This window comes from Melospiza georgiana, chromosome 7, assembly GCF_028018845.1.
Source record: "Melospiza georgiana isolate bMelGeo1 chromosome 7, bMelGeo1.pri, whole genome shotgun sequence".
NCBI lineage: Eukaryota > Metazoa > Chordata > Aves > Passeriformes > Passerellidae > Melospiza > Melospiza georgiana.
Genome location: NC_080436.1, coordinates 4464789 through 4492543, shown reverse-complemented (window position 1 = coordinate 4492543; position 27755 = coordinate 4464789). Strand labels below are relative to the sequence as shown.

Genomic DNA, 27755 nt, shown 5'->3' with positions numbered 1-27755 from the left:
GGGATGAGTGGTAGCAAATCATGGAGCAATAAGGGAGAGGTGGCAGAGTGTGGAGGGCAGTCTGTAATCCAGGCTGTACTTGAAACAATTCATGCAGGGAGCTGGGGGCATAGTGGTGGGCTTTTTCCCTTCTTTTCGTCTTTTTGCTGAGAGCCTTGGTCCAGTTTTGCCATGACTGTACAAGAAATCAGGTTTGGAATTAAAAAAAAAAAAAATAAAAAGAAGAATACAGTTAAGGGGAAGTAAAACTCGAACCCAAAGATGCCTCATAAATGCGTTCCTGAATTAAGATTGTTTCCAGAAAAAAAAAATAAAATAAAAAATTAGCGATAAAACACCAAACGCACGGACAGACAGACAGACACAGAACCCCAACAACAATGAACAACCAGGAATGTTGCTTCTCCTTCTCTCTTTGGTCAGTCGTTCTGGGGAGAGATGCTGCAAAGGCTCAGCCCCTTCTCTTGGGTGCTGTTTTGCTACTCAGTCTGAAATGCTCTGCAAGAGTTCAGAGCGAGGGAGGTCAAGAGGGGTCTTTCGGACCAGTTTTCTTGAGGTTTTTAAGGTTTCAGAAGCTACAAACTTGGATATATCCCAATTCCACTTCAGTCGCAGACACTGGACAGTCTGGAGAAAAGGAAAAAAAAAAAAAAAAAAAAAAAAAGAAAAGAGAAGAAAAATAAATAAATACACCAAAAAATGCAGGACATCTTTCTGAGCTAGGTTGTGTGGGAAGGGCTTTTTCCCTACAAATCCAGGCTGTGGTTCATCAGCAGGTGTTGAATCCTGCCCCTGGTTCCAGCAGCGTGGAGTTAATGCAGGCACTGGGCAAGTTCCAGTGTGCAAGTGGAAGCACAATTCCTTAGGCTTTTGGATAGACAGCCTAAATTCAGAGTCTGGTAATGTCACAGCCTGGTTTGCAGTGGGGTTTAAAATGGTAAATCTCTAGGCAGGAGCAATGTATCCATCCAAGCAGCAGAATCCCAGAATGGTTCGGGTTGGGAAGGACATTAAAGCTCTTCTCATTCCTCCTCCCTGACATGGGCAGGGACAACTTCCACTATCCCAGATTGCTCCAACCTGGCGTGGAACCCTTCCCGGAGCAGGGTAAATTCTGTGGGACAAACTCCATGACCCAGCAGTGCCCCTGGGATCCCCTCTCCTGCTCAGGGCAGGGATGGCTTTGCAGGCAAGGTGCTGTTCCTGCCTTCAGCAAAGCCACCTCAGCTCAGATATCAAAAAGCAGATATAATTATTTCCTCCCACTGAGGAAAGCTTCCATTTAGCTGATTTCCTTTCCTTTCCCTCTCCAAGTTATTAATTATCTAATTACAGCCACATTCTGCAGACCAGCTCGGGGACTTGTCGGGCTGCCCAGGAGCACTTTGGAGAGCTCCACCTCTCCCGGTGGTTTGGGGATGCCCACGTCTGACAGATGACAGGCTGACCCTTTCCCCATCCAGGGAGGGCTCCAGGAAAGCAAAATGAAACCCAGGGAGGAGGAAGATACCACGGAGCAATTTGCTGATTTTATTTTTTTTAACTTATTTTTTTTTCCAGCCAGCAGAAGGAAGGGGTGGAGGATGGTCACACGAGGTTTTGCTGTGCCCTGCTCCTCTCTGAATATGGCTGACACAAAACCGAGGTGAAACCAGATAAAAAGCTGGTCTGCTTCCAGGGATTTTTTTTAAATCCCACCCAAGAGCAGAGAGCTCAGCACAAAGCTGCTCCTGGGGCAGAGCTGATGTCTTTAACTCTGGCTAGGACCCCCTGCTCTGGCTGCTGCTGCCCCGAGGCTGCTCCTTCCCACTGGTTCTTTCTGGTTTCCACCTCCAGCTGGAGAAAACTGGGAATTCCACAGCACTTCGGTGCTGATTTTTCTCCCTGTTATGGTGAGGGGATGGTGATGGCCTGCCCTGTGGATTGTAGATTTTCCAGAGTTCTGGGATGGCTCTGCCACATTCCACCTCATGCTGGTTCCCTGGAACTGGATTGGCTTTGAGGAGCCTTTCGACCCAGACTGTGCTGTGATTCTGTGAAATGGTGCTCTGAAATCAGACTCTGAAATAAGGGTCTGTAATCAGACTCTGAAATCACTCTGAAATAACTCTGAAATCACACTCTGAAATCACTCTGAAATCACACTCTGAAATCAGGCTCTGCGATCACACTCTGAAATTGGGCTCTGAAATCACACTCTGAAATCACACTCTGAAATTAGGCTCTGAAATCACTCTGAAATCAGACTGAAATCACTTTGAAATCAGACTCTGAAATCAGGCTCTGCAATCAGACTCTGAAATCAGACTCTGAAATCCCTCTGAAATCACACTCTGAAATCACACTCTGAAATCACACTCTGAAATCAGGCTCTGCAATCAGACTCTGAAATCACACTCTGAAATCACACTCTGAAATCAGACTCTGAAATAACACTCTGAAATCACACTCTGAAATCAGGCTCTGCAATCAGACTCTGAAATCACACTCTGAAATCCCTCTGAAATCACACTCTGAAATCACACTGAAATCCCTCTGAAATCACACTCTGAAATCACACTCTGAAATCACGCTCTGAAATCAGGCTCTGCAATCAGACTCTGAAATCACACTCTGAAATCCCTCTGAAATCACACTCTGAAATCACACTGAAATCACACTCTGAAATCACACTCTGAAATCACACTCTGAAATCAGGCTCTGCAATCAGACTCTGAAATCCCTCTGAAATCACACTCTGAAATCACACTGTGAATCTGGCATGTGATCCTCATGTCAGCAACCTGGCCCTGTTTGGCTATTGCAGAGGGAAGGAAGGGCTGAGGAAGAGCAAAAATGCCCCCAAAACCTCTGTGAGCCATCCAAGCTGGCCTTGCACACTCCCAGGGATGGGAACTGCTTTCTCCTGGGATTTCTTGGGGATTTCCAAGCATTTCTCTTATCCTAACACAGAGCCCAGCTGTGATGCTCTGCCTCAGCACAGCTTCCTCTGTCTGAGGCCTTTGCTGATCCATTTTTCCCTGTTTTTGAAGCATTCCCCAGCCCAGCATGGATGTCAGAGGAGCAGGGAGCTGCTGGCCTGATGGAAGGTGGCAGCAGGAGCACGGCCCTGGCTGCAGGAAATTTCCCAACAGGTCCCCCAGGCCTTTGCTTATACAGGATTGGGGTGGGTTTGGTTACAAAAGGATTGAAATCATTTCCGTGACATGGCCGAGAGTGCAAATGAAATGTGAAATGCAGGAAAACTGCTGGAGTTTGTTTGGGTTTTTTGGTTTTGGTGGGTTTTGCTGTTTTGTTTTGGTTTTGGTTGTTGGTTTTTTTTTTTTTAAGGTAGCTTTTGCAATTTCTTTTAAAGTTGAGGGTGTAGAAAAAAGGCTCTGCCCCCAGGGCCTTTTTGTTTTCTTTCCCTACATCCCAGGCACGTTTTAGGGTGAATGGGGAAGGAGAAATCCCATGTGGGGTTGGTTCTTCTCAGAGGTAAGGCCTGAACAAGATGGGACAGAGCAAACACGTCAAGGTGAGGAAAATGTGGCATTCATAGAATCCCAGAATGGTTTGGGTTGGGAGGGATTGTAAAGTCCATCCTGTTCCATGCCTGCCATGGTCAGAGATGCCTTCCACTATCCCATGTTGCTCCAAGCCCTTCCTTAAACACTTCCAGGGATCCAGGGGCAGCCACAGCTGCTTTGGGCACCCTGTGCCAGGGCCTCACCACACTCAGAGTGAGGAATTTTATTCCTCACTGAATCTCTCATCTTTCTAGTGTAAAAAATTATTCTGGAATAGTCCCACCAGTAGCTTCAAGCAATGCTGGGTTACAGCACAAAAGGTGATGCTCCTGCTTTAGAAAATCACTCAAATCCCATTCCTGGGCTCAGGAGCCATCATTCCTAGCTGTTTTGGGAATAACTCCCCTAAAAAGCCCTGTGGCATAGAGCAATCAAAAGATCCACGGTCAGGTTTGGACACTTGGCCTTGATTCCTTTGTTGCCCTTGTTTTTGTCTTGTGGGCAAATAAAAAATACGGCCCAGCTGTTTCAGGGTATGGGGAGAGTGGGAAACAGCCAAAATTGCTGATGGCATCCCCATGACTGGGAGGATCACTGCTGAAGGCATGTTTCCAAATTATTTCATGAAGTTCTCAGAGTTCTGAGCTCTCCCTGCAGCCAGAATCGATGGCAGCCACTCCAGAGGGTGGTTTGGGCTGGAAGGGACCTTAAAGCTCATCCCATTTCATGGGCAGGGACACCTTCCATCAGACCAGGTTGCTCGGGACCTCATCCAATCTGGCCTTGCTTAAGTTTAAAATGCTCAAATTCATTTAAATTTAAGCTTATTTAATTTAAATATAAGCATGTTTCAATTTACAAAAAAAAAGGCACCTTAAAACAGCAGAACTCCCTTGATTTTTTGGGGGGGATGTTTCCCACCAGAAAAGCCTAAACCCAGAAGAAATCCCTTGATTTTTGGGGTGTTACCAGGAAAGGGTAAACCCAGCAGAAATCCCTTGAGGCAGGAAAGGAGGGAGCCCTGGAAAAGGCAGCAGGAGCAGGCTGCAAGGCTTCAGAGGGGAGGAAGCAGCAGGGTAAGGAATTCAGATAATTGTGTCCGTGCGAGGGGGTGGAGAGAAGGCCAAAATCAGATCGAGTGCTGCGGGTAGGGACAGACTGAAACCAGATCCCCTGGCTCGGGCTGCGCTGCCTCTGCTGCTCCATCCTTATCAACCATCCGCTCTTGAAGTCTCCCAGATGAAGGCAAAGCCACAATTATGTGCATCTTACAGCTGGGAAACCATTTCAAAACACATCCCTGGCAGAGGCTCATTCCTGAGCCCCGGGGAGAAGCCTCTCTCTGAGTCAGCCCAGCCTTTGCAGAGCTTGGGGGATTTATCTGCCCATGGCTGGCTGGGGGTGAAACATCCTCCCTGTGTCCTGCAGCTCCCCAGTTTGTTATCAGGAGCAGTTTGATGGGTGTGTGGCATGGGGAAATGGAGACTGGGGCTTTGTCTCCTCTCCCTGGGGCTGTTTCTTCCTCTCCACACCTTCTTGTGCATCAGTTTGCTGACACCTCACTGTCCAGGGAGGATCATAAAGAGGTGATGCCACAAGAAGAAGCCAAGGGGAGAGCCCTGGTCCTTCCTGCCTGGGTCTGCTCCCAGCCATTGGAGCAGGATGGAGCACGGCCACGAGGTTAGAGAGCTCCAGTTGTGAGTGCTCCTCTCACATATTGCCAGGAATGGCTCCGTAATTTTGCTTTAAATATTTTTTCCCCCCTCACACAGCTGCAGAAAGGGTCATTGTTGTCCATAGAATCCCAGAGTGGTTTGGGTTGGAAGGGACCTTAAAGTCCATCTCATTTCACCCCCTGCCATGGGTAGTGACAGTTTCCACTATCTCAGGTTGCTCCAAGCCCTGTCCAACCTGGCCTTGAATGGAGAAGAAGAGAGGGATGCTCACCAAGCAGAGGAATTCAACGGCTTCTACCTGTGGGCTCAACAACTTCCCATGGAAAAACTTTGGGAAGGTTTTCCAAAACACCTAGAAGGAGCCAATTCTTCAACATTTCATGTCAAATCAAACTAAAAGATTGAATTCAGCTAAAATCAGTCTTGTGGGCCTGTGCTCCCCACAGGGAGGAGAAGGGAATGCTGACAAGTGAAGCACTTTGCTGCTGGGATGCTCAGATGTTCTCTGTTAGGTTCTGCCTCCCTGCAGCAATATTTGGGCAGCCAGGAATGTTGGCCCCAAGGTGCTGCGTCCCTCCCTCACCAGAAAGTTAAAACAAATATAAAAACAGCTTTAAACCAACATTAAAAAAAAAACTTTAAACAGCAACGGCGCGTTTCCCCCAGCCCTGCACTCCTCCACAGGCCGAGCAGGGCTGGTGGCAGCTGGAGGAGGAGGAGGAGGCAGGTTTGTGGGAGCCCCCTTTTGAAAACCTTGGCAGCACATCACTGGAATGGCAGCTCGGAATTGCCGAGGGGCGGAAGCCGCTAATGAGCAGTGGAGCAGGGAAAAGCAGCAGAGCTGCCCCGTGTAGTTTGGGAGAGCCAGGAGCCGCCTGGCTGCCTGGTGGGTGGTTTGGGGGAACAAGCACTGAGGGACACCAGTGGCATCTCCTGGGCCAGGGATGGGGGCAAAGAGGGGCAGGAGTGGCCCCTACCGGCCCTCCTGGCTAGCAGAGCTCATCGTCGCTTTCTCTGGCTCAAATCCACTGCCCCACACCAAAAACAGGAGAGGGGTGTGGGACAAAAGGGCAGGGAACGAGGTGTTCTCCTGGTGCAGCTCCAGGGAAATACCCAGGCTGGGGAGGAGAGCTTGCACAGACACTGATGTGTCCCTAAAAAGCGGCTCTGAGGCTCACACCACATTTCCACCTTCCTCTGCCTCCTAGGTCCCACATCCTGCAGCCTTCTCGGATCCAGGAGGGCTCCAGCTGCCAGGCTGAAATGCACTCCCAAAACGGGGCCAAAGCAGTGGGAATGGCTGCTGGAAATCAGAGAAGGAGGGTGGAGTTGTCACAGGTGATCCATCTGCTTCTGCTGAGATGCTCACAGTGACATATCCCACCCTGTACAGACACAGCTGGCAGCCTGAGGGAGAATTTAATTTGATTTAATTTAGGACAAAGCTGGCAGTCACTGGGACATGGTCTCTGGTCCCTCTATGCCTCTACAGGGATAAACACAACTGAGATATGAACTGGGCTGTGAGAACACCCCCCTGCCTCCACCCTGTTTCAGCAGAGCAGATATTATTGGCCAAGGGAAACCTTTCCTCCACCCCCTCAGCGCTCCTGCCAAAATAATACAAATTCTAGGAAAGACACCTTCTCTAAAAATAAACATATACATCTGTGCCTTTCTTCTTTTTCCAAGGGAACTCTGTTGGTCTGGCCTGCTCAGCCAGCAGCTCCTCTGCTCTCACAGTTTTCCTGTGTGCAGCTGCAGTTCCCAAACCCCAGCAGCAGCAGCAGCATCCCTGTGGGATGCTCCGGGATTTTCCTACCCCATGGATGAGACTTTTCCTATGTTTTCCCACTTGGCCTGTCCTTGCGCAGATTAAATATTTTGGGAGCAAGTCTGGCTGTACCTGTGGCTGAGCATAAAGAGGAGCAGCCTCAGTTTTTTTCACCAGTGCAGCACAAAGGCTCTATAGTAACCTTTACTCCTAGGAGTAAATCAGGGGAAGGATGACAGCCATCCATTATGACTGACTCAGCTGCGTGGATTAATGCCAGTGGAATTAATAACAACACAACCCCCCTGTTTTAAAAGCATCTAGGGTTTAAACTCCTTCTTTCAAATAAAATAATGGAAAAACAAACAAAAAAAAAAATTGGGGCCACCCACTAAAAAGCAGAGACAAAAAACCCACGGAATTCTGGGGGCTTCTGGGAACAATCCACGGGACAGGTACGACTGCCCCGGGAACTCGGGGTGCTTTTTCACGTCCCTGACACAAAGCAGCTGAGACACCTGCGGGCCAGATGTGCACAGCTGTACGTGTGCTGCTGCCCATCAGCCCTCGGCTCCCACCCCGCTCCAGATGCTGGCCCTCACAAACACAGCTTGGAGCGGGGAGCCGGCAGCTCAGGCGTTTCCCCCTCCTCAGGAGAGTCCTCCGCACGCAAAGCCCTCAGCAAGAGTCCCCCTGGCTTGCACCATGCAAACCTGGGCCAGAGACCCCCAGGGGGAATTTGGGGAGAGACACTGCCATCCCACAGCTGTGAAGTTTTAATGTTCCTGCAATAAAAATTGCCCCTGGTGGGGGAGGTTTTAGGAGACCAGATATTATTGGCCAAAGGGAAGCCTTTCCACCACCCCCTCTGCATTTAAGACCCAAAACTTCATCAATACCCGCCTTGGAATTGGTGAATTCTGGTGTTTATCCACAGTTTTGCCATCTCCCCATGGGCACACATGTAAAGGATTTTACCCTTTCCTGCAAAAAGTATGGCATTGGTGCCTACAACTCTGGGAAGCAAAATCTTGCCTGTCCTGAGTTAGCCTTGGAGATGATTGCTGAAAAAAGATCCTTTTTCTTGGCATTTGGAGTAGGAATGAAGCTGTGTTTGCTTCTCAAAACTGCCAAAGAAATGCTGGGGCAGCTTTTCCTGAAGCATGGATGGATTTAATCCTGTTTTTACTCTTATGGATCCTTACAAAACACCACATGGAGCTCTCAGTGGGAAGAAGCAAGGAAGATTCCCCATCTCCTTGCCCACTGTGCTCAATGCCCAGGTTTTAGACTCCCATCCCAGGTGACATTCCCAGATGTCTGCAGGAGAAAGGATGCTACTCTGGCATCTTCCCCCCCATTATAAGGCACACCCTGAAGGTCCCTAAATTCCTCAATCCCAATTCCCTGGTCCCATCCTCAGTGTTTCCCACATGGCAGGTGCTGTTCCTTGTTCCTCAGTAACTCCCTGGGCTCTGAGCAGTGGAGGTGATTCAGCCCCAGGACTTTGGGAAGGGATTGTGCCTGGCCAGATCTCCATCTGGGATTAATCAGCATGTCTTCCTTGAAGTCAAGGGGCCAAATTCTCACTTGGAATAAACCGGCTTAACCCTGCTGCAGTCAATAAAGGCCCTCTGATCTTTTTTTTACGGCAAGAATTGCTCAACTCTTTAAAATACCTGGGGTTAGAGGGTGCTGCCCTCGTGAAGGGGGAGTTGTATTTTATTTGACAAACAATCCTGCTGGGGGAAGGAGTCCTCGGCATGGAGTGAGCCACTCTGGGTTTTGTGGGGCTGAGGTAAATCATTGGGATTGGGGTTTTGGCACCCTGGGAATGGTGACAGTGAGTTGGAATTTGAATAGGTGTGACAGGCCTGGCTTGCTCTGCCTGCCTTATCTCCTCCTGCCCCAGGGCTTTTTCTCTCCCTTTTCCTTGGCCTGGAAGCTACATCAGCACAGCACAAGCCTGGCAAAAGCCACCCTGATTCCCACATCTCTCCTCAGCCCCACATTTCTTCCAGCCTTTAGTGCAAATACTGCACAGTACGGTTGTTTTTCCTAAACTTTACAGCTGCTGCCTTCCATGCAGATGGCTTTACCCATGCTTAGAATCACAGAATATCCCATTCAAAGCAGGTTTAAAACCCTTAAACCTTGGCTTCTTACATCAAGCCCTATGGATTTCAGCCCCAGTCCTTTAAGGTACTCAGCCCATTCCCTTCCCTGGTGTTTATAATCATCTCTACCCCTCTCTTTCCTCTTCTTCCTCCTCTCCTTGCCAGCCTCTTCCCAAGGGCTTCCTGGGGGTGCCCAATTCCTTGGGGTCCCTTGTGCAGGGCCAGGAGTTGGACTTGATGCAGGCAACAGCACAGTGGCTGGTCAGGGTGGGGATATTTAATGTTTATTTCTGTGGGTTTGGATGCTGCCATCCTCCTCCTGTGGTCAGCGCATCCCCCCTGCTCCCTGTCCGGGCTCTGAGCATCCATGAATCATCTTTCCAAGACTCCCAGGAGCAGCACCACTGCCTTGAGCCCAGCATGGGGCTGGCCAGCTGCTTTATGGGCTTCTCTGAAACTTCTCCATGGGTCCAAAGGCAAACCGCAGGGAGCAGGACAGGGAGCCAGATCTTACTCACACTCTCTTCAGTTTCCAGCCTGGATAGCGCAGGGAGCTTCCCAACCCTCTGCTCTGCTCCAAAAGCCTCCCCTCCCATCAATGGACACCCTGAGGGGTCTAATTCCCGAAGCAATGACAGACTTATGATTTCTAGAATCTTGTTTAATTCTGCTTGCTGTCTGTGTTGCTGCTCCCTGTCCCTTTCCTATCAATAGATCCCTTCAGATCTCCTGTGTCACCTTTTGATCACACTTTTGGATTTTAGAGGTAAAACAAAGTTATCCCTCCCTTGCTGCTGCTTTCCAAAGGGGAGCAAACACCAAGTTCAAATTTTCGGAGGAAGAAGCGTGCAGAGGTGGAGCCTCTCTGCTCAAGGAGCAGGCAGATTGGCTGGGCAGTGTTTAGCAGAGGATGCAATCAAATGTTCAATATTTCAGTGTGTGCTGCTCGAGTGTGGAAACCCAGGGCACAGGGAATATTTCTCTGTCTTCTCTGGGGTGCCCTGACCCCCAGGGCAGCGCTGAATTTGACCCTCATTCGTGGAGAAAGCGTCCTAGAGTTCAAGATAGACTGGAATCCACAAAAGTGTGAAATAGAGAGTAGTGTAGGTGTATCACTTGGTGAGAAATTGAGGTTTTGGGATTTTTAGTATGTTGTGGATGGCAGCAAGATGGAGGGCACAGGGTGTCATCCTGGGTTTCTTCCTCATTCTTCTTCATGGGTTTGGGTGGCATTTTGTAATTGGGCAGAAAAGCCCCCATTGCAGCTCTGTGGGATCAGTTATTGGGTTAAAAGGGGAAATAATCCAGGTGTCAGCTCTTAATTGGATGGTTTAGCTTTAAAACACCTTGTAACAAGAGCTTGTTGGCCATTTTGTGCCTTCTAATGAAAAGCTGCAGAACTCCCAATAGTGAGACTGTTTTACTGATAAGAAATAAGAAACACTTGAGTCCAAACATGAATTACTATCTCAAGTGCCTTCAGCCAAGACACAGAGAAACCCACAACTGGTACCTCCACACTCGAGGAGCACGCAGATCTGCTGGTCAGTGTTTAGCAGAGGATGCGATCACATTTTCAACATTTTAGTGCATGCTGCTCGAGAAGCAAAAAGATCAGCTGGTTGGTGTTTGGCAGAGGATGCAATCACATGTTCAATATTTCAGTGTGAGCTGCTCCAGGAGCAAACAGATCGGCTGGACAGTGTTTAGCAGAGGATGCAATCACATGTTCAATATTTCAGTGTGAGCTGCTCGCCCCGCTGGCCGGCTGGGGTTTAGCACATGCTCTGCTGACTCAGAGCAGGCACAGCCAGAGACTCCCAGGAACATGATTTGTGTGCAGCACGCACTCAGCAGCCGAGGGAAAAAAAGCCCTGGAAAATCGGTTTCCACGGTCCTTTCCAGCCTGTCATGCTGCAGAAGGGCAGATGTGTGTTCTCCTGTCTGCAGTTGTCAGGTTTTGGGGGTTTGGGTGATTAAAGGAACGGGTTAAGTGGACGAGCGAGCGCGGCTGACTCAGCTCGGCAGCAGCTGGCTGGCCTTGTTTAGGTTTGCCAGCTGCAAAAGCTGGGCTTGTTTGAGCCTCGGCGAGTGACCCCTGCGAGGTTCCCGCTGGGATAATAACCTGTGGCACTGATGCAATCCCTGCTCTGGGGGGAGCAGCAGGAGCAGCATCTGCTCCCAACAAAGGCTCCGTGCTGGAGCTTGGCCGTGCTGCTTCTCTCTGGGCTCTGCTGCAGGCAGAGCTGAGCCCAGCTGAGCCCAGCTGAGCCAAGCTGGTGCTGCTGCGAGCCAGGGGCTTGCTCAGAACTTGCTGATGGGCTCCTCTGCTCGGGTTTGCAGCTCAGGGAATCTCAAACTGGTTTGGGTTGGGAGAAACCTTTACAGGTCGTCTGATCCGACAGTTTCCTCTAGACTGGGTTTTTTCAAGGCCAGGGGTGAAGGGAACCTCTGGTTGATGCTGAACAGCTTTTCTGCTCTGTACAACTGAGTTTTATACACGGTTTATATTTGCAGTACAAGATGTTTAAGTTTGGAATTCTCCAGGTTAAACCAGCGTGTGATATTTGTGAAGGGAGGGAGGCTGGGTGTTACATTTTGTGACTGAAATGAGGGTTTAGAGGCTTATTAGGGAATGAGATTGAATGCAGGGAGAGAATAGGGAAGCTTGGATCTGTCTCTGTCTAGAGAAATGTGTTTGTGCTTCCGCACACAACACACAGATCATCTGTGATCCCAGATTCCATTAAATATCTGAGTGTGGAGAATGTCTGGGGTGACTCAATTTAAGAACTTCTCACTCCTCTGTGTGCTTTTTACCCATTAAAATGCTTTGGTTTTCTTTTGAAATTCCTAGTTGCCGTTGTTACACAGGCACAGATGGGTCTCACCATACCAGAAAATCACAGAATGATTTGGGCTGGAAGGGACCTGAAATCTCATCTTGTTCTTCCCTCTGCCACGGACAGAGACACTCTTGCTATCCCAGGCTCCAAGCTCCATCCAACCTGGCCCTGGACACTTCCAGGGCTGGGGAAGATCTGTATCTCTATGTGCGCTGCACTTTTCACCTCCAATACAGCCCTTCCCCTGCAGTAAATATAAGTGTGAATCTATGCACAGACATTCAGGTTAAAGCAGCCCTAAAAGCAGCAGTAATTGAGATCAACCCCAATAAATGAGATGATTTTGCCTGAAATGGCAGAAGAAATGCAAGTGCTGGGCCAGGCTCCCCTCCTGGAAGTGCACGGATGCACCCGACAGGAACCCTAACCTGACATCCCACACACTTTGGCTGGAAAAAGTGATCTTTGCCCTCTCCATACTTATTTATATTTTCAGTTGACTGCATAATCTGGCCCTCTAGAAAGTCCCTTCAGGAGGTCACACAGCTGAAATAATAGCTAATGAATTTGTAAGAAAATTATTTCAGACTTATTAAATGCTTTCTTCCTTCCCTTCCAAGTGTTTGCATGCTGTTCCCAAGCTCTGTGGGGTTGGAATAAGGAGGCTGGCAGGACTGTGCCAGCTCCAAACACATCAGGAGAGCTGCTGGCGTTGCTTTTCCTTCCAGAGATTATCCCCATTCTGCTCCCATCTCCTCACTTCGCTGTCCCACCTCTGCTTTTGGGATGGCCATAAGTCCAGGGGATGAGGCTCTTGGACTCCTCCAAATGATTTCCATCTCTGCTTCATTAATCGTGGATTGGTTTGGGTTGGAAGGGAGCTGAAAGATCTTTGAGGGTGAAAAGACCTGAGTTTATTCCTCCAGTGCCTGGTTACACAAGCCAGGCCCTGGCTGCTGGAATTGGTGATTTGTGTCTGCTCTGAGGGGATCTGCTGCCCTTTTCCATGGATGCCAAGATCCTCCTGTGTGCATGGGGGCTTAATTTTTGGGGACTCACTGCCTGGCTCCCTGGTGAGATCCAGCCAAATCATCTTGATGAACTGAGCAAGGGAATACCTGTGGGATTTTTCTTGCCAGGAAAAGGAGCTGAAACCAGACATGGAGACAGCCTGGGACAGCTCTGAACCAACTTGTGCCTTCACCTGGACTTGAGCTGTGCATTCCAAACTTGACAATGCTGCTTCATCCTTACTTATGCTGCTCTTGTGTGTCAGGGATTTTAGTTTTTCCTAGAGAGCCAAAGAGCAACTAAATGATAAAGGCTGCTGAATAGGAGTTTAGGCTGGAACTCTCAAAAGGATCAAGAAAACTTGGTGTCTTTCAAAAAACTCCCAACTCTGGAGGAGCCCTAAATCTCTTTGACTTCAGTCTGCTCATCATCAACCCCAACAGATTATTAACTTAATTAATCAGTTAATGTAGTATTTTTAATAGGGTAAATTTCCATCTTTTGGTCTTTAGGTGGAAAAGCTTGAGTACATAATCTTTGAGTTCTAAACAAGCAAAAAAAAGAGCTTTAAATAAAATTTCTGGAATCCTGCCTTAGTTCATGTCTGATTAGAACTGGAAATTGCCTTGGAATAAGGAGGGACTGGAGGAAAATTACTCCAAGAGGTATTTGGGCCTGAATTATCCAGCAGCACTACTCAAGCAGTTTTCCCTAGCCTGAGTTTTACATCTGTGTGCTGACCAGAGCAGTGACTTTTATTTTTATTTGAAGTATCCCCATCCCTACAAAAACCTCTGGTGGTTTGTGAGCCACAGCTCTGCCGATTTAAATCACGCCCAAATCTTTAAGGCCAGCCTGATTTATGCTGGAACTGCTGGCTCATCATCTTTCCCTTTAATCACTGGGGTTGTTGGGACTATCTAGCCCCCCTCAGTCACTTTGCAGGATCCTGCTCGAGCCGGAGGCCTCGGGATGGCTCCAGCCCAAGTGACCTCCTCGGGATCCTGGTGCAGAATTCTCCTGGTGGTACCCTGAGATCAGCAGATGCTGGCCTTTCTCTCAACTCCCACTCAGTGCCTCAAATCCCAGGGAAGGCTCTCCTTCCGCTGCTACACCCTCTGCTTTGAAGACAAAAGATGATTCAACAAGATATTTGAAGTTGGGGGGGTGGTGTGTGTGTGTGTGTGTGTGGAGGGGGGGGTTGGATGGTTCAGCTGCCTTCCAAAACTCACAGGGCTTTCCAAAGCTAGAATTAGGACATTTCCAAAGCTGAAATCAGGACATTTCCATGCCCAGCTTGCCCTCTCCTGAGCTGCCCTGGCACTGATGCATGGCAAGACCTGTGGCAAAGCTAATTCTCCTGCTTGCAATTCTTCTCCCAGCCCTTCCCCAGTTATGTGGCTGACATGCCCTCTGCCTCCCAAAAGCCCCAGAAAAGCTGCCTGTGGATAAATGATTTGGGGTTGTGATGGGTGTGAGGAGCCTGTGCAACTCCAAGGAGAGTCTGGGTGCACCAATTGGGTGCCTGTGGAGCCAGAGTCCCGCTACTGGTTTGGGGTGTATTTTATTTTATTCATGGCACAGCCTCTCTCTGCTTGTTTGGGAAGTTTTTTCCTGCCTTTGCTGCCTGGAGCAGGTCCCAGAGAGCAGCACAGCCTGCTCTCTTCATTATCTGCCCCACTAATACCTCTTTTTTATTTTTCCCCTCCCTCCTTAGGTCACTTGTTTCGGGTCAGTTTATCCTCAGAGCTGAACCCACGGCAGGGTTTTCCAGCTTTGTTGCTTCTGTGACTCAGGAGGGATGTTTTGCTCTCATTTATTAGTTTTTCTGGACAGAATACAAGAGGTTAAACACTTCAGAGAAGCTTATTGTGTATTTACAGCCGAGGTAGGTTTCTAAATCAACAGTAGGTCGTGTATTGGAGTGACTCACAGAGCTGCTTAACCTTTTTCCTTCCGTTTTTGTCCCGCTCCAAATGTGAGGCACAGCAACATCTGCAATTCAGATCTCTGAGATGAGAAGCTGTGAAAGGAATAGAAAGGGCTGAATGTAAATCCAGCCCTGGTGGCACGTGAATCCTTTCCCTCTGCTGGCAAGGTCCTGCCTGCTGGGGAGGGGCAAGGCGGGCATTGCAAGAGTTAATATTTGCTTTTTGAAGGGGAAACTGAGGCACCATCCAGCAGGGCATCAGCTGGAAAGAGCCTCAGTGTCCCGTGGCACTTCTGCTGCCTGCCAAAAGCAGTGGAAAACAGGATGGAGGTGACCAGATCAGATGGGAGCAAGCTGGAGGCTCCCTCCTCACCCATCGCCTCTGCAATTTGCTGTGCTTCCATGTGTATGTGTGTGGTTTTATTTTTGGGGGTATATTTAATGAATATTTTGAATAAAACAAACATTATTGAGAGAGGAATAGAACTAGAAACAAGTTTCAAAAAAACAACCTTACAAATTAACTAGATGCTTTAGAGAAATAGTTAACTTCTGATTGTAATAGCATAAATTCTTATCAGACTGAAAATAAAAAAAAAAATAATTTAAAATGCCTCTCAATTACCCCATTTCTAAGTCAGAAAAGGGTAAAATCTGACACTTCAAACCCCCTTTTTTCAGTGGGGAGTTACAGACCCCCCCTTGTTCCTTAGCAGCAAAGCAGGCCTGAGACATTTTCACTCCCAAATCCCAACCAAACCCCTGCATTTCTCCTGCCCAGCAGCATTTAGTGACTCTCTTCTAAGTGATCCTTGAAATCTTTCAGATTTTGGGGTTTGTCCCTCTCCTCTCCCTGCCCCAGGATCTTCAGGATGGTCCTGCCAGCTCTCTGTGCAGTTTTTGGGGTCTCAGCCTGTGTTGAGGTGCTGCAGGAGCCCTGTGGGCACCCCAGTCTTTGGATTTTTAAGGAACCCAGTCCCTCAGGGAAGGGCAGATGCTTTCTGTGGCTACCAGCAGCTCTGGAGGATGCTTGTCCTGCAGGATTAGGGCTGACCTGGGAGGTTTTGTTCCTTGTGTTTAGGCCACGAATTGCCTTGCCAGCTCTGTGTGGTTTTTCCCTGCTAGAAATGACTGTGCTTCCTGACCTTCTTGGAGTCATCTTTAAAAACTGAGGTTGTTTATTGGAGTGGCTGTTGATAAAGGAAAGCATAAACCTGTGCTTTTTGTGTTTGGAGCTAATTTAAAATCTCCTGTTAAGAGGAGGACTGATCAGGGTTAATCGCATACTCAGGAAAACACAGCAGAGAAATGAGAATTTTTTTTTAAGAGTTTTTCTTTTAGAAAGGCAGCTATGACTGCAAGGTGGAAGCACACTCTGACCCTAAATTAAACAATCTGGGAGTCTGCTGTCCTGATGATCACCAACCAAAAGTGCAAAATTTGGTTCCTCCTTTTCTCCGGCAGTGAGACAGCTCCTAGCTGCTCCCAGATATCCCTGATGGACACACAGGAGATGTTCTCTTGGGATGCAACCCCAACCCCACCTGATTCTTTATTTAATGCAGTTTACCCTGCCCTCTAGTGCCAGCAGGTGCTGAGCCAGCAGCTCCTGTGGTTTTTCCACCTTTTCCTTCTCCCAACCTGGGAATTTGCAGCTGCTGGGGAGAGAGGAAGGAACGTGGCCAGAAATGTCTGTGCACAAACGTGTGGGGAGTGGGCACCTCAGAGCAGCTTTGGAGCGAGCACGGGCGCTTGGAAGGAGATTTTGGAGATGTTTGCAAGGGAAAATGAGCTTTGTGAGGGGAATGGGAATACACGTGGCAGGCTGTGCGAGGGGAGCCTTTGGAGCTTGTTTCAGTGATGAGCTTGAAGTGAAATCTTCAAGCCTGGGAAGTGCTTGGAGATGAAGGGGATGGGGTAACACCTGGAGATAGATCTCTTGCTTTTCTCTCGAAGGAAAGGGGGGATAATTTTCTGTTTAAGAATTCATCTGAGAGCCTTTTGTCCCTCTATCTGCCGGGAGGGGAGGCTCCCTCAGCCGCGGCTGGGGCTCTGCAGTCACATCGGTTCTCCCCAAATCCCCTCGCAGCCCATCACACCTCCCTCCCTCTGTTTGCTGTGACACTCCTGGTACTTTGAAGAGCCCAGCAGAACAAAGTTTTACAATGTGGGGTGCAGTAGTGCCACCTTTGGTGCTGGCTGCCGGGCCTGGTGTCCCTCCCTCCCTCACGCCGGCCGGGCCGGGCCCGCCGCAGCCTTTGCACAATTTCCTGGGTTATTTCAAGCTGTCGGGAAGGTCCGGGCGAGCTCGGGAGGGGCAGGCAGGGCTTCGGTACGCCAGCAAAATATGGAAAAACAGCCTCGGATAAGTCTCCTCCTCCCCTGTCCCCTCATCTTGGATCCCAAATTGGGGAAAGGCAAAGCGGGGGAAGCACCAGAGCAGCACCCCGAGCCTGTGGGGTGACCCCCGGTTCTGCTGTGCTGGCGCTGGCGGAGCTCTTAGGGTGGGTTTGTTTCTTTAAGGTGTCTCCCAGAGGGAGGATCAGCCAAATGCGATGTGGCAGCTCTGGTAACTCCTCTTGGCTTTCAGCACGGCCCTAGCTGATCACACAACTTGCTAGTGAAGAAGGTGCAGCTGTCCAGGCCTTGGCAGGCATCCCCACCCTCCGCTCGCTGCCAAATCCTCGCTCGCTTTTTTATAAAAATTCTTAAGTTTCCTAAGAGAATGGAAACGGAGCAGCCTCATCTGTCTCCCAGTCCTATCCAATGCCTCCTGGACCTGCTGGAGCAAAGCCTGGTGTCCCTGCATCCCTCCATGCTGCTGGGATGTTGGCAGCCAGGGAGAGGGAGAGCCCAAATATCCAGGGTTCCTCTCCTGCTCCGAGGGGCTGGAGAGGGGACCAGGGTTAAGGATTGGGGTGCCAGCAGTGCCAGCACTGTCATTGAGGGTGGTTTGGCATTCCTGGCTTGGGCATTCTCCTGGAAGAAGCTGGGAGTTGGGGTAAATCTCGCCACAGGGTCACAACTCAGTCCTGAGTTCTGGCCTGCTTGTGCCTCATTGTCCCTGTTTGCACCTCAGTGGAGCAGCTCCAAACACCCAGGTCCCAAATTGTCCCAGCAGCTTTCCCCCTGAAAAGTTTTAGGCATTGATTTCTGGCCCAGGCTCCCTGTGACAGCTCCAGGAAACCTTCATCTCCTCCTCTCCCTCTTTCAGAAACGGCCCAAACCCTCCTGGTTTTTGGAATATTTTAGCCCCGTGTGCAATTTTAAGGATGTGCCTGAGCTGCAGAGAAGCTGCAAGGCAGCCTGAGCAGTGCAGTGGATGAGTAATTCAAGGCAGGGGGGGAGCCTATGGATTTCCTCTCCAGAAAGAGCTTTTGGATCTTCAAACAACATAAATGTGGCTGTAGCTGTGTGAGAAACTGTGCAGTAGCATTTCAGCAAAAGATTAAGGAAAAACAGCATTTGGGGGACAAAAATACATTTCACAGCTGGTGAAATGATGGCATTAGGAAATAGCTCTGAATGTGCTCTAAACAGGAGGTTTTATTTTCTGGAGGAGCAGAGGTGAGTGTCCTTGGGACTTGTACACATACCTCGGGCATTGCAGTGGACATGAAAACCTCGCTAATTGCAGCAGAAAATGAGCCAGTGATGCATATGTGAGAACAATAAACCAGTATGAAAAAGCGGGAATAGATTTCAGACTGTTGTGTTTCAGGCCAGGAGATTTTTCTCTCTGATTCTGACATGATTATCCCGAAAAACCATATGATTCCACAAATTGATTCTGACATTATTAGCCTGAAAAATCTTACAATTCCACGAATATGCACAGTTAAGGAATAGCTACAATTTTCAGTCGTGTCTGTTTCCCTCGGCAACTTTAAAATATTTACCTTTTTCCATTCCTTGGGAGTGAAAGTATTGCCTGGTTTACAAAATAACAGCGCTTAGGAGGAAAGCTTCCAGATTAACTCGGTCCTATTGAAAATCAGCGTGTTTTGAGCTCCCAATTCCCTACCCTCAGCCTTCTGGGCGCATGGCATTGCCCTGGGGGTTCCTGGAATTGTGGGTTTGGTGTGACAGGGTCTTTTTGGGGCGCTCTCCACTACCAGCTTCCCTGGAGTGAACAGGAAAAGCAGCGGTGAGCTATTCATTTGCGCGCATTACAACAAGAAATGTTGATCATCAGATTGTTTGATTGTAAATTTCCAAGGGAATCTCTGGAAAGGGATCTCTGATCTCCCCTGTTCACGAGGTCCGAGCTGATTTAAACAGTTCAAAAGCCTGAAACTCTTCTCAGTCCCAAAACCCAAGTGCAAGCTCATCACACCACCATGGAGGACAGAACGCGGCCGCTCCGCCGCACTCCAGCTCCCTTCCAGCAGCAAACATTTCAGCCCCATCTGGTATAAAACAGATTATTTAGTGCTGCATCTCTTAAACAGCCCCTTTTGGGGTCATGGATGAAAAAGCCCTTGTAAAATGTCGGGTTGTTCTGTGCACAAACCCCCACGGAGCTGGAAAGGAGCTTTGGAGATTGCGAGGCCGCGCCCGGAGCACCGCGCTCACAATTACTGCAGCAAAAAGGGCTTGGTGCTATCAGAAATTTCCTGGGCTTATCAGGCAAGATAATTAAGCAAAATAAATTAAAATATGCAGAATAGCCATCTTATCCGATGTGCAAAAGTACAAGTTAATATGCTGTGTGCAGAATGCTTTTTTAATAAACTGCTGTTATCTCATCCGGCCTGTTTTTATGATGTGGTTTTATGCCCTGGTTTCTCACTGGGAAATTTCCAAGGGGGTGATTCCCTGGTGCTCCCAGAAGCACTACCATGGGTGAAAATGCTCTGCTTCCATGCAGAGGCTCAATTCCTGCCATTCATCCTACACTCGGGAGCCCACTGATGGGAGAGCTCACCTGTGTGTTTGGGGGAAGAAAGACTCAAACTCACAAGAACTGGCATAAAAATGCCTGTAGGATGAATTTTGGGGGATTACGGAGTGGAGGTGGTACTGGGCATCCCGGTGGGCTACACATGAGAAGGACAGGGGGGCAAATGCTCAGCTGGTAAAATAGAAAACCTATTTTCCCCATCCAAACCCCTTTGATTAAGGGGTCATTAATAAGTTTTGTTGCATCTCTGTCCTGGCCATATTCAGGGTGGGATTTTTGTGCTTCAGGACAAGCGTGGTCCTGACAGCATTCATGGGTGATGGTACTGGAGTTTCTGGTGGGCCCAGGTGGGTTTTGTGCTGGTAGATTAAACTCTAAACTCCTTTCTTCCCTTAACAAGGTGGCTTGTCTGCAGTTGCCAATGCCAGGTTGTTTGCTGGGAAGCATCTCCCAGTTCATCTTCTTCCCAAGTCCACTATTTTCTTTGTTTTATTCCTTGCATTTCTGAGTTTCTCCTCCCAGACAGAAATTCTGCCTAAGGAGCCGAATTTCTCACACAGAGAAATCACATCGTGATGTGCATAAAATTTGCCATAAGGGTCAGCCTGAAATGTGAGTTTTTGTGTCTCTGTCGGGTTAGTTTTGTTGAGGAGTTTGGTTTTGGGGACACTGGGTGGATACCTTGGCGACCCCCTCACCCCAGCCACCCAAAATGCTGTTTTTCCTATGAAAGCTTCTCCCTGGCTTCATCCCACCCTACTGAATTTTCCAAGCTGGATTAACTAATTATTTTTAATAGGAGGCTCAGCACAGCCATGATTCCCCCATTTCAGCAGAGCAATTGGGTTTATTTACATTTAAGCACAAACATATGATTTTTAAAGGAGGCCTGAACAGCTAAAACCGAGGGCATAATCAGATAAATGACTGCACGAGGATTTCTGGTGGCTAAACTCACCCAAAACCCACCAATTCATGCATTTTAAAGCATGTGTTTGGCAGGTCTGATAACTCTTAAAGGAAATGCTTCTTGGGGGTGGCAGCTAACAAGGCAAAACTATCTTATTAGGAATTCAATTAAAGCTAGGCCAGGCTTACTGGACCTCTTCCAGTAAATATATATCTCAAGCTGAACCCGTAGACATCTGTCTCTTCTCTCGCCCCCACCTCCTCCTTTTTCTGTTTTCCAGGCTGTGGTTGAAAGGTGGAGAGGAGATGGGAGGAAGAGCAGGGACTGTCGCTCACCACAGAGTGCAGGGCACAAGGATTATTTTCTGTTTTGGTGTTCTGACCACTTTTGTGATCTGGGGGAGAGCGGATCTTCCTCAATCCCACCCCTTGCCGAAGCAAGGGTGTAAAAAAAATAAATTTTAAAATCCCAAATCACGTAATTATAGCAAAGAGAGGTTGAATCCAGGTGGATCCCAGCCCCTGGGCAGTGCCAGACACTCCCTGGCCGCTGGTTTGGAAATGAAGAATCCGTGCTGCCTTTCCTGTGCTCGTTTTGGAGTACTAGATCAGCAGACCTTTTCCACAAAAAAAGACCCGGAGAAGCCAGGGAACAAATCCGGAGAATTCAGGGATCTAATGGCCACTTAGAGCCCTCTGTTAACAGCGGGGCTTAGGAGTTGTTGCCGCTTATTTCACGTTTTTATGGGAGTGGTAACCAAACCTCTCTGTCCCGTTTGCACCCTCCTCCTGCAAGGAACCTGTCTCCAAATTCCTGAACGCGGCTTCCCTTGATGTGACAGAGAAAGACTGATTTTTTTTTTTCCTCCCCCATTCCCGAGGGAAAACCCTCCTTACTGCTAAACACTGATAACCTTGGGCTCTGGGTGGCAGATCACAAAATTCAAAGAGGGATCCTCTGTTTTACCCCCCAAAGGCAGGAGGAGAAGCACATCCCAAAGAGCTCGCAGAGCTCTGATTCCCACGTTTTTGCTGCACAACTGGCAGGGGAAGGACAAGGACATCGGGGCTGGTGTGGAAGTGGTTAAAGGGATGGGTCTGAGGGCAAGGGCTGCCTTGCCTTGATTTATGGGCTGGCTGAGTTAATTTGCTCTTTCTGTGTGATTAGTTGTTGTTGCTGAGTGGTCATCGTCCACAACTACAAATCTAATTAATGCCGGGATGCCAAGTGTTGTTTTGGTGTTTTGTTGTTTGTTTTTTCGGTTTTTTGCCTTTTTTTTTTTTTTTTTTAATCCCTGGCAAATATTTCTACTGTTTTAATTCTTGAGAACTGATCATTAATTAGCGCGAGCCTGCTAATATCCATCTGGATGGTTTCTTGGTTTTCGTCACTTCCAAATTTGCCTGAAGAAGGGAAGCAGGAGCTCCGAGCAGCCACCGAGGTGTCTGGTGGGATCAGCACCTTACAAGGAGCAATTTGCTTTTTCTCCCCCCTTCCCAACTTTCTGCAAAACCTGGGAAGAGGGGTGAAAAGGGTCCCTGAAAGATCCGCTTTCCCCATCCAGCTGTAATTCCCTGACGGCATTTCCAGCTCGCTCTGTGTTTCGGGGCTCTGGTGCCGATCCTTTCCACGCTCGTGGCCTCATCAAACCCTTCCTGTAGCTCTCCAACAAGACATAAATTCTGGAGGGTTTGGGCTCGGAGATTTCAAAGCCGTGCTGAAGCACATGGAAATGATTCTGAGGGCTACGGCTATAAAAATAATTATATTGCCGGGGGAAAGAGTGACATGAAATGTCCCCAAAAGAGATCTCAGCGGTGGTTACAGGATCTGTCCCAGCTCTGTGAGAGCCCGCTGTGATCTCCAGGGCTCATTTATCACCGCTACCTAGAACTGCAGGAATTATGCCCCCAAAAAGCACCGTAGGAAGGAATGTGAAGGGGAGGCTGCTCAGGAGAAGCGTTTCAATCTCTCCCTTCGTTTTAATGAGGATGCTTTGAAAATCAGGGCTGCTCTGCAGAGCCGAGCGGTGTGAGGATGACTAATTTGGAGACAAATTAGGTCTACTTAGCCCAAATGTCTGCCTCGATTGTTCCCTTAATGACCCTTCAACGCACATCTCTCCCGATAGGAGTTTCACCGCAGCTCTGCCTCCAGCAGATTAAGTAATAACATGTTTTTACCACTTTTCTAAGCGTTCCTTCGGACCCGATCCTGCATTTTCCCTCCGCCATGCGTGTCTCCAGCTCTTTCTGATGGGTAATTAATTTATTTGCGTCTAGCCTCCTGGCAGATTTGTCTCTTCGCATGTCTCCTTCTCCGGAGCATTTCCCTTGCACCCTCTTTTTCAAAGATCCCCGAGCCTGAGCGGTTTTTGGCTGACTGCAGCGTGTTTGGTGTCTGCTGGCTAACAGATTTATCCTTTCCCAAGGAAAGACACGAACGTAAACAGAGGATCCAAAATGCATTTTGCTGGGCTTTTTAAATGCACTGAGATGAAACCCCCACCCCTCCCCGCCGCTACAAGGCTATTAATGTAAATACCAAACTTTACAATCCTTCCTGTCAAGGAAACTTATTTACATTTTTTGAGGGATGCGTATAAAAAAATGGGGCTTTTGGGACAAAAAAGGGCTTCGTTCCAGTGTCACTACACCCCCAGTTAACTGTGCAGACACTATAGAGTTAGGTTTTGTTCCCAGGGCCAGCAGAGATAACATCTGTTTGCTCCTTTAAGGAGAAAAATGAAATAGGATGCTGGTGTTTTATACTGGAAACAGCCCTGCAAATCTGAAGGGGCGATGGGATGAGGGCTCTGGGTTGAACACACGCATTAAACGTGGCTTCTCCAGCATGGAAAAGGTGGGAAAAGCATTTCCCAGTGCCAGTGCCAGCCCAGAGGACGCAAAGAGCTCGTCCCCAGTGAGTGGGAAGGAGCAGCAGACTGGTCTTACTGGTGCGGGGCTCAGGGCTGTGCTGCTGGTCCTGCCATCCCAGCTGGACAGGTTTAATCCCTAACAAAACAAATATCAGGAAATATACTTTTGTTCCTGGTTTGTTCTTTTTCAGTTTAGAGCCTGTGGAACATTTTGAAAGCAAAAGGGAAAGGTGGCTGCGAGGGGAAGGGCGCAGGTGCTGGCGGTGAGGATGGGGAGATTTTGGGGGGAAGGAAGGCTCGGCTGAAACATCCCACTGCAGTCCTAGAGGTGCAAAATCTGCGCCTGTTTCTCCTGCAACTCCCGGAGTCAGTTGTCTGGAATTCCATGGAGCAGAACAGGAAAAGCTCTCGTGGCCAGGGGAGCGAGCAGCAGCGGCCTGCTGACGTTCGCAGGGGCCAGGTGGCATTTTCCCAGTTCCCAAGGCTCTGATTTTCTAATCAAACAGCTCCTCTGATTTTTGTTTTGCTTGCAGCCAGAGGGGAATGAGCCTTCCCCTAAGGAGAAAACCTTTCCTTGCTTCTCTCTTCCCAAAACCTCAGGAAAAGGGAGGATGGCAGCCCAGCCTGACCGGCGCTCACCCCACGTTTGCAGTTCCTACTCCCTAGGAAAGGCAGGCGCTGATCCCAAACCCACACAGCAATTTCTTATGGATTTTTTGTCCATTGGGGCAGCACAGGCTGCTCCCCTCCAGCCCGTAAAAAGTCCCACCACCCAACTAAACTTGCCTGTTCTCAAGGGTTTCTTGAGGACCTCGTTGTAGCTTTATTTTTTATTTTCTGGCAGCCGTAATTTCTGTCGCCATAAACGATAGAATTTGACACCGCACCGCACCAGGCCATTTGTCAACAACCTTTTCAACAGTCCAACCACACGCGTGTTCCTGCACAGCACAGGCACAGGCAAAGGGGCAAAGTTTGGGATCTTCCTCTGCAAGAGCCACCTCGGAGCACTGGGTTATGGCGAAGGAGCCGAATTCCGATTTATTCCAAATCAAAGCAAAACGTGCTGGGGTTTGGTTCTGCATCGCGATTTTTCCATTATATCCACACATTTTTTTGGAGATGGGAACAATCTGAGCACCTACCCATAAAATCTGCCTCATCAGAGCAATGTTAATAATAATTTAACCAACGTGGGGCCTAAAACACGGTTTAAAAAAGGCAAGTTTTGCCCCGTGTGCTAGGAGGGTTGTGTATTAGATAACAGATTTCCAACCATCCTTGGCTAATGGCAACACATCATTTGGGAAACAACAGAATCAATGCATTGTTCCAGCCCAGCACTTTCCTATTCAGCCAATCTAAACTGCTGAAGAAATATGTGTTCGGGACATTTTACATCTGGTTTTGACAAGAAGCCTGGGTTTTTGTGTGGGGATTTTTTTTTTAATCTGTTTGCTGCAGTTTTTTAGCCAGATTAGCATGAGAAAAGGCTCTCTGTTGTATAAACGGAGGGTTTTGCTTTTGAAAAACCCACTCAGATTTGGATTTCTGCAGTTGAAATCGGGGCACGACATGCAAAATATAAAAATGCCAGAGATGGCCATAAACCCCACAACAACAGTGTTACCTATTTAAATAAAATGAAACAACACGCAGCTCTTGCAGTGGGCAGAATAACCAATTTTGAGACTTTTTTTCATATTTTGGGGAATCACTAGAAGAACTTAATTCCAGCACCAAAGTGCAAATTCCAAACCATTTCAGGATGCATGCGAAACATTTACATCTAAGATGGTTTTAAGTCCGTTTTACGCCACTAGTAAGTCCTGGTTTCACAATTTTTTACCTTTTTGAAGTGAGGCACTGCAGTTGCATCAAGTTTTTGCCTGGTTCTATATATTATTTATTCAAAGGGGCCGTTCATTGCTGACTGAACAAAGATGGATTTGCCTCTTTAAACAAGCCCGGCCAATGGGCTGGGATAAACTTTCCTCTTCAACTCTGCACATGATGAAATTATTTCATTTTTACATCATAAGGGTGGCGGGGAAAAATGTCCCTTCAGAGTGTTTGCTTGGTGAAATGGGTTTGTGGGCTCTGTTTTATGTAGGGAGCACCAGACAGCGCCCGGCCAGACCCAAACTCTAGCTGACACTACGCAGAGCTGCTCTGCTTAATTAGCTGGAGATGAGGGTGTTATTAAAAGGCTTTTTTCCCCTCTCCTTTCTGACTGTTTATTCCTCCCTCCCAGAATATTACAAAGGCAGCTGAAGAGGAAGTAGTTTTCTGCTAATGGAAAGTGACGAGGAAGGGTTTGGTGAGGAGAGTAAATAAGAAACTGCGCCTAACGCCAGCCGCTGCTTTACCGTCACTTTGGGGAAGGGAAACTGGACAAACCCAAAAATTTAGCAGGCTTTCTCCTATGTCTGTTTGCTTTCTGCTGTGTGAGGGGGAAGGGGCACAGCCCGGGACTGCAGCCGACATCTGCTGCTTGTTTCTTTTAAGAGAAACACAACCTGGGGCGAACCCGTAGCCGAGCCCCGCGTGGGTCCTGCTGACCCCTGGCCCCCCAGCTGGGAGGGGATGTGACCACCACGGGGCTCAGCACTGGGGTTTTTGGGGTGCAGGCACCCACAGAGCGGGGCAGCAGCTGTTTTGGATCGCCTTGTCAGCCCATTGTGGCCATCACCTTTTCCTCTCCGAGCCCTTCTCCAAAGCAGCGCTTTCTGGCAAATGTCACACGGTGACGGTTTCCCCTCTGTCCCTCATCACCCAGCTCTCAACACCATCCCCCTCTTACTCCCCAATCCCACAGAGCAAAAGCATGCTGATTATTATTTCCCTCCCCCACGCCCCAAAATTTTGGAGATATCTCATTTTTTGCCTTCCTGGAAGCTCCATTTATTTGAATTTCCTCCGGCACAGGGGGGGAGCGGGAAGAACTGGACCTGCCTACGCTGCCCTCCAGGTCGGTGACCCCAAACCCATCAGCATCCCCAGCATTCCACAAAGGGCAAAGGGAGGGAGACAGACCCAGAGCATCATTCAGGAGAAGAGAAATGGGTACCTACCCCTTGGGCTGGCCCGGCCCGGGCGGTGGCTAGTGGGAGGCCGACATGGACCACGCTCCCTCCATCCTCCACACGGAGAAGGCATAACTGAGCCTCTCGTGAGCCACGTAACTGCAGCTCGTCATCTTACTGTCCATCTCGTCGCTCTGTAGCACCTGGTAGAGGAAGTCTATGTACCGAGCCGCCAGCTTGAGCGTCTGGATTTTACTCAGTTTGTCAGAGGGCAGCGTGGGGATGATTTTCCTCAGGGCGGCAAAAGCTTCGTTGAGCGACTGAGTCCTCTGCCGCTCTCTGACGTTGGCCAGGATCCTCTGGCTCTGCAGTTCTTCGTAAGATTGGGAGCTGGGACTGGACTTTTTCCCCCTCTTCCCTGGGTTGGGGCTGCCATCTTCGCTGGACTTCTTACTGTATCTTCTCTTCCTGCCAAATCTCTTTGGCTGCCTTTCCAGCTCCTCTTCACTGGTCCCCAAGCTATCCACAGGGGAAACAGGAGAACTGGAGCTTTCTTCCATGCTTTCTGCAAGAAGGGGAGGGGAAGAGCCTTTCCCCCCCTCCTTATGTTATGTGAGTGTGTGTGTGTCTTAAATGTGCTTTAAATTCCTGAGACAGATCCTTTGGAAAAACAGGAGGACTCTTTTTCTCTTTTTTTTTTCCTTTTTTTTTTTTTTTTTGCTGACCAAACGTTTTCCAGGTTGCTTGAAGGGCTCTTATTTCAAGGACCGAGGTTGTGTAAAAAAATTGAGGTCTTGGAGAGAGGAAGTTATTCTAACTTTTTGGAAACTTTAGCTGAGCTCAGTTGCTAAATAGTTGTCAGAAGTGAGGGAGGTGCGGGGCTCCCTCCTGATTGGCCGGCCAGGTCGGTGGGAGGAAGGCTTTTCCCCCGCTAAACTTTCACAGTTTTATGTTACACTTAACTAAAATCTTGGGAATGCACCTCGAATCGAAGATAGCTGGCGAACGCCACCCCCCGCCCCCGGGGATGCTGGGTTTGCAGCACCCCTCTGGGATAACCCCCCGGGGTTTTTGGGGTCCCGCTCCCAGCTCCGTGGCCAGGCTGCAGAGATTCTGGGGTGCAGAGGCAGCCAGCCCCCCACACATGAGAGCCTGCCCCGTTTCTAGGGAACGGG

General features: G+C 48.8%; 1 protein-coding gene across 1 annotated transcript; it reads right to left on the bottom strand.

Moving 5' to 3' along the window:
- TWIST2 (twist family bHLH transcription factor 2) lies at positions 1-27140 on the bottom strand. The gene is made up of 2 exons (XM_058028246.1): positions 26629-27140; positions 1-627 (listed from the first exon to the last, which is right to left on the bottom strand). Exon 1 carries the CDS (start codon positions 27138-27140, stop codon positions 26658-26660), a length of 483 nt encoding a protein of 160 aa, XP_057884229.1. The 3' UTR covers positions 1-627; positions 26629-26657.
- Positions 27141-27755: the final 615 nt, after the last annotated feature.

Coding starts and splice junctions, on each gene's coding strand:
- TWIST2 (XM_058028246.1), bottom strand. CDS start 27,140: ATGGAAGAAAGCTCCAGTTCTCCTGTTTCCCCTGTGGATAGCTTGGGG.